At 42.1% G+C, this 11701-nt stretch overlaps 1 protein-coding gene across 1 annotated transcript; it reads left to right on the top strand.

Moving 5' to 3' along the window:
- Positions 1-6083: 6083 nt before the first annotated feature.
- CLEC3A (C-type lectin domain family 3 member A) lies at positions 6084-11701 on the top strand. Its single transcript, XM_053399595.1, has 3 exons — positions 6084-6575; positions 7996-8079; positions 10137-11701. The coding sequence occupies exons 1-3, from the start codon at positions 6431-6433 to the stop codon at positions 10526-10528; spliced, it is 621 nt and encodes a 206-aa protein (XP_053255570.1). The 5' UTR covers positions 6084-6430; the 3' UTR covers positions 10529-11701.

Raw genomic sequence — 11701 nt, 5'->3', positions numbered from 1 at the left:
TGCACAATTAAAGTAGAATTGGCCCCCTAGTGAAACCTGCTTCCAGAAACCTCCAGTAAGGAAAAGTGATATGCATCAGTGGAATGTATGGTAACAACTGTTTGATGTGCCATTGTATAACCTCCCCACAAACAAATGGTTAATTATCAGCCAATGCCATATAACTAGGGGTGGGGGTGGGGCAGGAGAAATTCATATGTGCTCACATTTAAAGGAGAACCTACTTACCTAATTTGCACTTCTCAAAACAATATATGAACCAAAACACAGTTTTCCTTCAAAGTCACACTTCTCTGAATTTTGCAATGTAGTTCTCCCTTAAAATAATGCATATACTAGGGTAAATGTGTATGTTAGGCAAGATTTCATACTAAAATGTGTATATTAGGAGAATCTCACATTACAATGCTAATGAATTTCCATGAGGACTACCTTTTTTAAAGGGCAAACTGATGTGGAGATGTGGAGAACTTAACTTGAGGCTGGTAGTATGAGAAACTCGAGAAAACCAGAATGGACAGATTCGCTCATCCCTACAGTATAAACTTCCCTCAACTGTAGGCAAGCAAATGAGGATCTGGACATGTCATACATGGGAGGGGGAGGTTGGGAAGGAGGCAGGGAAGGATGCAATCAAGGAACACTTTTTTATATATAAAGTGTGAGTTTAAGGGAAAGAGGGAGGTGAGTAAGCCTCCTTTCTTGTCCCACTCATCCTTTTTTCTGAGCACTTTCCTGTGCTAACAGCCTTCACTCTTTTCCATTTCCAGGAGATCACGCTTGGCTGCGCTCAATCAACCCCACACCTCCTACAGCCCTCTGAGAAACAGTTCTGCCTGTGCTAGGAAATGCATTACTTTCCATACCAGTCTCAAGGCCACATCCTTGCCAAATACAAACAGCATGTGGATTTCCAGGTTTTTGCTTCCCAAGTCTCTTACCCATGGTGGATTAATTATATTCCTTTTATTCCACTTCTCACTCTCTCCACCTGCCATTAGAACAGGAAAAGTCAGGTTGGGGCTAGAGCTGCATATTGCTTTTCAACAAGACACACCAGCCATATAGTTATGGGCAGCAGTTTTCTAGGAAATTGAAATTGTCACTGAGAGATTGGTCCAGGTTAGAGGCTGCAGGGGGTAGGTGGGTTAAGGGACTTTGGGATGAAAGTATCTTACTGTATGGGACTGCTGGCCAAAACCAACAGCTAACAGAACTGTGTGCTGTTTCACCACTAAAAAGAAAGAATGCATCACCAATGAAGAGGATAGAGGTTTCATGAAATTTGCATATGTATATGTCTAAAAGCATATTTAGAAATAATTGCTATAATTCAAATAGAAATTTATTTGTTTATTTAACTATTTATAAACCTCACTTTTATTTTTAAAAAATACAGTAAGCAGCACTGTCCATTTTCAGGAAGCCTTGTTTGGCTCTGAGTATTGTACACCACGCAAAAATCACAACCTATAATAAACAGGAAAAATCTAAGGAGATACACACACACACACACAGAGAGAGAGAGAGAGAGAGAGAGAGAGAGAGAGAGAGAGAGAGAGAAATACTGGCTGGTTAAAAGAGATTTCAAATTTCAAAGTCTTGTGTAAATTACACAAATTCTAGGCAGTGGCTAAAAGAAAGCAGGGATTATTCCTTCCAAACAGCTACTAGCAGGGAGTTCCACAGGGCAGGGTCCACCTCACTAAGGGCTTGGTCAATAATAAAGGCCAACCAAACCTCAGAGATGTGGGAAACCACTAGAAATGTCCCATCAGAGGATATCAGTGATTGAGGTGACACATTTCACTGTAGCAGCAGGAAGCTGACCAAGTGACTTGTGTGCCTCCCACCAACCTTGTACATTGTTCCTGCTGGCTGGGGCTTATGGGAATTGTAGTCAAAAACATCTGGAAGCCTTGTCTAGGGAAATTTCCAATGCAATTCTGTGTATGTCTACTCAAAAGTAGACATGCCAGGAAAATGTATATAAAGTATAAAGTACTTTTAAGGCTGCAATCCTATATCCTCACTTACTAAGGAGGAAGCCCCACTGAGCGTAATCTTTCTTACATCTGAGTAAACATATGTTAGGGCTGCACTGCACATCTCATTGATTTTAGTGGTTGATTTTAAGCATGGGGACTTTATTATATTAGCACAGGTTCCCTTATACCACCCTTCAATTAAAAACAACAGCCCCAAATCCTGCCCAGAGTTTAAACTATCTATTGATCTATATGAAAATGTAAAATCTCTGCCTGATACTATTTTTTGCTCAAGTTGGGATGACTAGAGTGAACCTCATTTTTATTGAATCACTGAAGCAACTTGCAAAACAAATTAGGTATGAAATGGAAAATTCCTACACTGGGGTATGGGGAATCCACACATGTTGCCTTGGCCGTTCTGGTATGTCCTTCACATCAGGATCTGCGGTTAAAATACCAGAGAAATTCATTCAAAGTAGGCTTGGCAATAATGATATGAAAGTTTGCTCACCTTAAAAAACTAGGCAATATATCCTTCCCTGATAGATCCCATATTCAGAATTTGAACAGAAATAAAAGCCCAGAGTTCACTTGTGAAATACGAAGCTAGACGCTTAACAGATAGATGCCTATCAAATGCAAAAAAGGTGACACGGCTGATTTTTCCCCCAAATGCTGCCACCTTGAGGATGATCCAGGCAACAGCTGGCTTATATGAACTGAAGACCAGTACATTGGTACCACGGGTTAAGTACTTAATTCGTTCTGGAGATCCGTTTTTAACCTGAAACTGTTCTTAACCTAAAGCACCACTTTAGCTAAAGGGGCTTCCTGCTGCTGCTGCTGCGCCGCCGGAGCCCGATTTCTGTTCTCATCCTGAAGCAAAGTTCTTAACCCGAGGTACTATTTCTGGGTTAGTGGAGTCTGTAACCTGAAGCGTATGTAACCTGAAGCATATGTAACCCGAAGTACCACTGTATTTGATCTCTCTCAAGTTAGTATTGTTGTGGGATTGGGAGGGTTAGACTGAGGAGGACTCAAGGAGCCAGGTCCTGCTACTGAGTGCATTAACAGTCATAGCAAAGTTGCCAAGTGCCTTTCTCTTGTTAGCAGTGGCTGCTGGTAGGGCAAAAGGCAAGGATGCCAACAGTAAGGAGGAACCAAAGCCAGGTATAGAGACAACTAATTATGGGGTTGTCCCCATCCTCCTCCCTGAATTCTACAAAGGGAATGCTGAGAGTGAGGATGCCAACAGCCAGCACCACCCACTTTACTAGCTGGAAGGAGGCAAGCAGGGAGGGGGACTGGCAGACAGCGGAACCTGATGGAGAAGTTCCCTATTTGCATTAATGTAGTAGCTTCTACAGGTTGTTAGGGAAGTTATAGGCAAATGCCCCACGATGACTAGGAAAAGGCCAGAAAATGGTTTGGATGATGAACACCAGATTGTCAAAAGGGAGGGGGACATGTCTTACACATAGATTTTCCATTGGGAAACAGCTGCAGCTTATAGAATCTGCTTTGCAAACAGAAGTTCCTAATTCATTCCCCAGCATCTTCAGATAGGAATGGGAATACTTCTTGTCTGAAAAACCTGGAGAGTCACTGCCAGGCAGTGTAGGCAAGGCTGAACTAGATGGAACAATGGTCCAGCTCAATATACGGTGGCTTCCTATGTCCTAAGTTCACACACTGCTGGTGACATCTTGCTGTCCTAGGCAAAAGGCACGTATTGGATTGGTAGCTGAAGTCTCCTTCAAGCATTGGTGATGGAACAGCATCCTCCACTGCATTTGAAACTGACAAACTAGCTTATGGAGTGGAGGGCTGGGCCAGGCTGGGCATACATAGCTCTGTTCTCCAACACCTCATTGCTGACACCACAACCACCCCAGCATGTCACCTGAGGAAGCTGCCTCACACTGCCTGATGCTAGAACTGACCCTGCCTGGTGAGGATGGCATGATCTAGGTGACAGGATAGAGAAAATGGGCTGCAGTTTGAGAAATGGACTGAAAAAGATACAGAGAGCTGAGATTGGGCTGGGCAAAAGCAGCTATGGGTGCTGGTTGTCCCCCTAGAGTTTTAGCAATAGCTGTAATATATGCAAACTTACTATGAAGGGGGAACCTGTGGACATTCTAGTCCAACAACATCTGGCAGGCCACAGGTTCTCTTCCTGCAGCATGCTCAGTAGGTAGGTGGGCTGACTATTCACAGACAATTCCAGTTGTCCGGCCTTGTCAAGGATGAGGAAAGCTCTTCCAAAGATTGTCAGGGTGGTGTACAAACTTCTGTTAACTTACAGGCCTGCTTTCATCAATTAACTGGTTTCAAGCAAGAAGGAAAGAAGACTGCCTTCTTCACAAGACGCCAATATGTCCAAAATGATTGTGAATGGTTTCAGCTGAAACTCAAACCTGAATGGATCAAGGCAGCTTCCAGCGCTGGGTAACTGATGCCATTATAACGTGTATAAGCAACATATTTCTGTTCTCGGACTAAGTCTGAGGCTTTTTTTAAAGGAAGCTTGGCATGTTCTTTCAAGCAGCCGCCAGTCTTTCTGGTGACTTCCCAAGGCAGCATAAGGAGCACTTTGTTGCTGAACCATCAGGAGCCTGTAGAAGATGCAGCATTCTGTGCTGTTTACTTCATTCCAAAGATGTAATCAAAATAAAGATGTGTTTCTGCACTGAAAACTTCACTGTGCTTCCCAACCCATGTCTATATTTATGGCTGACTTCACTATAACAACAACAGGCTCTCTTTTTCCATTGAGGATGCAGTTATCCAGTGACAGGCAGCAAGGTGTGGACCTGCCCAAATAATATCTTCAAGCAACTGGTAAATGAGCCCAGTCTCTGGGAAGCCCTTACATTCCAAATCATGTATTTATTTATTTATCATTTATCTATCCTGCCCTTCATGGGCCTAGGCACTACAGTTTCAAATCATAATATTATAAAATGCAAAGATTCAAAAAGACACATGAAAGGCAACAGACCACAGATAAAGCATGCCTTTTGCAGCTAATACATAGCAGGCAAAACTTGTCTTTATTATTCAGCAAAGACAACCAGAAAGCAATATAAAGCATAGAATTGTACAGATAGGTATTGTAGTCCAAAACATCTGAAGGACAACAGGTTGGTGAAGGTTGGTGTTTTGGCTTTCTGCCCTTTGTCCCCAAATGCTTAGAAACATAAACTGTCTTATGATTAATCTGACCATTGTTTATCTAGCACAGTAATGGCTAGCAGTGGCCCACCGGGATTTCAGAGAGAGGTCCCTCCCAGCTCTCCGTGGAAATTCCTGGGATCAAACCTGGGACAATTCTTTGTTTAGGCTGTGCGCAAGCAATGGCAGAGACTTCTCCCTTAATGCTCCCATTGCACTATCCATGATACAGCAATACTGTAGATAATTTCCCTCTAAGTGGGCAACAGTTCCCACCAACTGCAATAACCATTTACCCGTGTGCTATAGAATGATGAAATTGACAAGAGTGGGAGCTGCTTGCGGTCAGTTTTATCAGTCCCAAATGGGATTGGGAGGGAAATGTCCTTTTTTATAGTAGACAGCAAGGGCCACTGTAGAATAATGGGGAGACCCAGGTTCAAATCACCACTCAGCAACAAAGCTCACTGTGATTGGACCAAGGTCACTCAGTTTCTTTGTCTAACCTACCTCACAAGGCTGTTGTGAGGACAAAGTACTGCAGAGTATGGCAGCTTGAGTTCCTTGGAGCAAACGCAAGATATAAACCTAATAATAAAATTAACAGGATGGAAAGCTTGAACATGCTGTTCCTTGTCTGTATCTGTATAGGATCATAATAAACTCTGCAAACTAGAATTGTTTTTAAATGTTTTAATAGTTCATGTTTGCTGCCCAGGGCTCCTTTGGGAAGAAGGGCATGCATTAAACAATTATGAGATAAACTGATACAGGGCAGAGTGCAGCTCACATTAGGAGGCTGAGCTGTTCTAACAGCCCTTAGGATTAAGAGGCCACTTTTCCAGTAAAGGGAATGCTAAACCTGTTTTGTTGGACTACAGCTTTCATCAGCCATGCTGGCTGCTACTGGCTGGTGTAGAAGTCCAGCAACATTTGGAGGGCCACAGATTCCCCATCCTTGTTACAAAGAGCATACTCTCCAGCACTGAACTATGCAGGCATTACTCTTGAGTAAAAACGTTAAGCCCTGGATTGCAAGCCTGATAAATTCAATTGGTCAGAGTTGACAGGAAGTATAAATCTGGTGTGGGAGAGGCTAAAGACAGAGAACAAGAGGGCACCTTATGCTGAAGCCTGCTTGAGTATTTTGCTCATTTAATAAACAAGGAGCGCAGCCAATTCTCTCACCACCCTTTAATAAAGCCAAACACCATCAGTTCTACAGGGCTGCAGTTCTCACAACTGCTTTCAAGCTGCTGTTGATGACTCTTGCTCACTGTCTGAAAACAGAGATGGCACAAATGGGATTTCTGATTTTCCTCCTTGTTACCATCCTTTTGCTGGATCAAACAACTGGCCAGTCTGTCCATTCCAAAGCCAGAAAACACAGCAAACGGAGGGTTAAAGGTAAGCAAACTTAGTAGGCCACAGAGAATGAAGATTATGATAAATATATTATTTGATTGCTACCTTAGTAAATTTATTAACAAGTATTATTTTATTTTTTGCTATGTTGGTTCATCTGATTTGGATAGTTTTATTTATGAATTCTATGATAGAAAAAGCCTGGGCACATAACATATAACACATACTATACCTGGAGTTCCCAGGCACAGATCAAACCTAGACCTCTTCAGCTTCATGTGTCTTTAAAGTAGGGATGGGGAGCCTTTGGACCTTCAGGTGTTGTTGTAGGAAAGGACCATAGCTCAATTGCTTGCTGAAGATTCCAGGTTCAGTCTCAAGGTACATCTGGGAAAAGTTCCTGCCCAAAACCCTGGAGAGCTGCTGTCAGTGTGGACGGTACTAAGCTTGACATACCAGTGGTCTGATTCAGTATAAGTCACCTTCTGGTGTTTCTATGACTCCCTTCCTCATCAGCCCAAACCAGCTTGACCAGTGGTCAAGGATGGTGAGAACTGGGTAGGAGGCAGGGAAATGTTGATCTCTCAGAATTAGTGGCTGGGAAGAGAAAAGAAAGATTCCAGGTGAGATCTGGGAGAGGGCAGTAAGGGTTAAGAAGTACCTTTAACAGAGGACTCTATACTCTATTTTTACTTTTGGTAGCTGTTTTCGTTTACATTGGTTATCTATATCTTATTGTATCATTGAAAATTTAGTGGGGGGGGGGAGAAAGAACTGTCATTCAGCAACACCTAGAACATCCCCCACCTCTGCTTTGGACCATGCCGTGAGATAGTTACTATAACAGACAGCAAATAATCATGGAAAAACCTCATACTTGGGCAGTTTTTCTTAAATTTGTGCCATGATAAGACATTTTTGCATAGCCTGTTCTCACATTCTACCAGTAACATTCAAAGAGGCTAAAGCATGTGGGATGGGTAGGTAGCAAAGGTACTTCTCACACCTCTGCTGCACTTCTCTTTGTGTCAAATATTACTGACATGGCATGAGGATTTGAACACTCAGAACTGGCAAAATAAAAATAAAAATGCCCCTCACCTATGTAGTGTGGAGTAGGGAAATAAAGAAAGCTGCCTGCAACCAAAAGTACATACCATACACTTAAAACACACCTGCCCCCCCCGAATGCTTGGAACTGTAGTTTACCCCTCATAGCGCACTTAACAAACTGTGGGTGTATATTGTGTACACAGCCATATAGAACCCTACTATGTGCAGACTCCACCCTTCACAGGCAGCTACCTCCCCATGCTAAAGGAAGCCTGCAAATAATTCAGTGGGATTTATTCCCAGGTTAGTGGGGTTAGGATTGCGGCCTTTGCATTGCACTCCACATCTTACTGTAAATATTTTGATGTGCGTAAATATGTTAATGTATGCATATACTTACTTATTTAAGAGAAAGACGGTGACCTAAAGAGTCAAATTAGCAAGCTTTGGCAAGAGGTAAACTCCCTGAAGGAAATGCAAGCACTGCAGACAGGTAAGGGTTGCTTTTTATTATTCTACAGAAGGGGTGGATAATGTCTGGTCCTCCAGATGTTGCTGGATTACAACTCCCATCATCTCTGACCATTAGCCAGTGCTGGCTCTGACTGACGGAAATAATAGTTCAGCAGTATCTGGAGGGACACAAGTCATCCATCCTTGCTCTGCAGGGTTGAATCGTTTCCTTTAGTTGGCTCTCCCCTGAATATTTTTCAGTTTTAGATAACTTTAAATGCTTGCTTTAAAACTGGGGTTTGGGGTGGGGGAAGAGAGATAGATGGTAAATGGACTGAAAGATGTTATTCCATTTGTTGTTCCATTTTTTATCAAATGATTAAAGATATTATTAAATACATGAATACTCGGGGTGTTTGGTGCAGACTTTAAAATAGTGTTTTCAGATACCTTGTCCTGGTTTTATTTGCTAAGCACTGAGTTGACCTCATGCACAGCTAGCTTTACTTTGGCACTTTGTGTTTCTAAGTAATGAAAAGGACTTTAGATCCCTGCCCTTGGTGGACAGCCAAGTATACACCTATTTCCTGATAGTTCAGCCCATTCTGATGTCAAGACAAATATCTGTTTTTCCTTGCAGTATGCCATGAAACCAAAGTGGTGAGGTGGAGGGGACCGTTTTCCAAACATAAATAGTACAAATAACAGTCCTGGCTCATTTTTAGTTTCTCTCCGCCCCCCTCTGGCTCAAATCCTTGGACTTCCAAAATCAAAACAGCTTAAAGAGTCAGTGACATAATATAATATCTGGGAAATAAAGTCATGGAGGGCAGTTGTCCCAAGAGATCACAACATGGTAACAAGAAAGCCTGTTTTTTCAGTGCCCCCTTCTGCCACTTGTAATTGCACACAGGAAAGAGAGGCAGTTTTAAAAGGGATTATCCAGAGAGCCTGGGGACTCAGGGCACTTCCAGATGACCATCCTGATTTATTTACAGAGAGATTAGATTATGCTGGCTATTAAATGAGCATTCATTCTTATTTTTTGTAGTAATGTTAAATGACATGTCAAAGCAAATGCTATCTCTCAGTTTCCCTCCACTTTTGTTATTGCAAAAAGCCCAGCGTTTGGGGGAGCAGGTTTGTTGTGCAGCACTTCCCAAACAACTAGAATTGCGCAACCTGAATTGTCTGGTATGCAATTGAATCCTACCCCAAAATAGACATTCTCAGACTAAGTCTGAGGTAAGCATACATACTGTAGAACTGTAGACTGAGACTGGAGGTTCAACAATGCTGATATTCTAGAAGCACCCAGAGTTGTGGAAATGTTGAAATTAGCCATCAGTATGATCTTCTTATGTCCTCCTGTTATATTCAGTGTCATCAATCCAGGGATTTATATGCTAACTTTCAGTATTTCAGATACTGAGATTGGCCCAAAGCACTCAACCACATCAAGCCTTTCCTGTTAATTTGGGGATCCAGTAAGTGTTAGTGCTCACCTGCCCAGTGTCTACCCAATGCACTAGTATTAACTGCATCCCCTAACCAGGGTTCAGTTTTTTCTTTAAAGCAACCCATTGTATCTACTACTGGGATGATGCTACAAAGAGACGCCAACAGGCTGAAGGAGCCATTAACTCCATCAATTACTGCAAAGCAATAAGCAGCCATCATCTTTATAGCTGGTTATCTTTATGCCTGTTTCAGTAGCTTGCAAATGAACAAATTGAAACTGTGATTAGAGGACCCAATTAACATTGCCCTTAGCACATGTTGGGCTGCTTCTTTGATTCGGCAGGAAATGAAAGTGTTGTGATGAGGTATTTTGCTACCTCTCAAAATCAATAATGGTGCGAGGAACTACAGTGCTGATGCTGTGTCTGAAGAAATGGTGTTTATGGGAAAACAATCACTGAAAGTTTGTACGGGCTTAGGCTCTTAGGGCCAAAATAGCTGCCCACCCATCCTAAATTCTGCAAAGAGAAATTCCAAATCCAGGGAAATTTCAGGTAGCAATAACCAGTGAAGAACCACTTTGGTCCACTTAACATGGATTCTTTAATCATTGCATCCATCTTCTTTCATTCACAGTCTGTCTTCGTGGAACAAAGGTCCATAAAAAATGCTACTTGGCATCTGATGGTGCAAAACATTTCCATGAAGCAAACGAAGACTGCATAGCCAAGGGAGGGACTCTTGCTATCCCCAGAGACGGCGATGAAACCAATGCTCTCCGAGAGTACAGCAAGAAGAGCTTGTCAGGTGTGGCAGATTTTTGGCTGGGTGTCACTGACATGGTAAACGAAGGGAAATTTGTTGATGTCAATGGAATGGTCCTCAACTACTTCAACTGGGACCGGTCACAACCCAATGGAGGAAAACGAGAAAATTGTGTCTTGTTTTCACAGTCAGCTCAAGGAAAGTGGGTGGATGAAGTCTGCCGTACTGTCAAACGATATATTTGTGAATTCCTGATCCCTTAATCACAGCTAGGTCTGCTTCCTTCTTTCACTTTTGAAAGACATATATGGTAGGGATGCCAGTTTGCAGTCATCACCAAGCTTCACAACAAATCCAGAGTCAGAGACCACACTTTCAGGTAATTAGCTTTGTATGGGGCAGTCAAAATAGCCTTTAGACATGATGGATTGTTGAGTTCAAGTGTATACCTCTTGATAATCCTTCCTGCTTACTAAAACTGCAAACCTCTCTTTTAAAGCAGATACTTCCTCTATTAATTAATTTTCCATTCAGTTGCAATTCCCTGTGTGTTCCGTTGCTGCAAGAAAATCAATGCTCTGCTTTGAACACTGCTAATGTCATAAACAGAGGTGATAGGACAACCAACACGGAATTGATTGTGCTGTTAGTGGTAGATCCACTATTTGATCCTAGTCAGTATCCCAGCACTGCAGGGTTAATTACAGGGTAGCTGCATCCCAAGATTTATAATGGACTGCAGGACAGAGGGAATGTGAGGTTTTGCTGTAAGCATACTGTAGATACTGAGGTATTAAATCCTCATCAGTCTGGCTTCTTAAGCACACTTCTTATTTCCAAGGCTCCTATGACATCAGGACACAGGCAACAAACTACTCTTGTTATAATTCAAAGCTTGTTATCATTAAAAGTGTCCCTGCTCTCAACATATATATAGTGAGTGGGATGAATACTTCTCTGACATGTATCTTCCCATCATGCTTTATATCTAACACAATAGAATATCTTCACTCTTTGCATGATTTACACATTTCAATAAAGTTATTTTCCAAAAGCACAAGAGCTGGATGTTGCAGTGGCAATGTTGTGTTTTAATGCATGGATGTGTGTGTGTGTGAACAGGGGAGTCGAAGACATCCAATCCTATGTACACTTATTTGAGAGTATGTGCTGTACTTCATTTTAAAGTTATCAGCCCATTAAACACAGTGCAATCCTATACATGTCTACAGTGGTACCTTGGTTTAAGAACAGCTTAGTTTATGAACAACTTGGATTAAGAACACTGCAAACCCTGAAGTAGGTGTTTTGGTTTGTGAACTTTGCCTTGGAAGCAGAACATGTTCCCCTTCCTGTTGAGTGTGTTCCATTTGTAAATCAAGTCCCCTGCTGCTATGGGAAAGAACGCCTTGGTTTAAGAATGCTTTGGTTTCAGA

This window comes from Podarcis raffonei, chromosome 8 (genome assembly GCF_027172205.1).
Source record: "Podarcis raffonei isolate rPodRaf1 chromosome 8, rPodRaf1.pri, whole genome shotgun sequence".
Classification (NCBI taxonomy): Eukaryota; Metazoa; Chordata; class Lepidosauria; order Squamata; family Lacertidae; genus Podarcis; species Podarcis raffonei.
The sequence above is the reverse complement of the archived record's forward strand: the minus strand, read 5'-3'. Positions and strand labels throughout refer to the sequence as shown.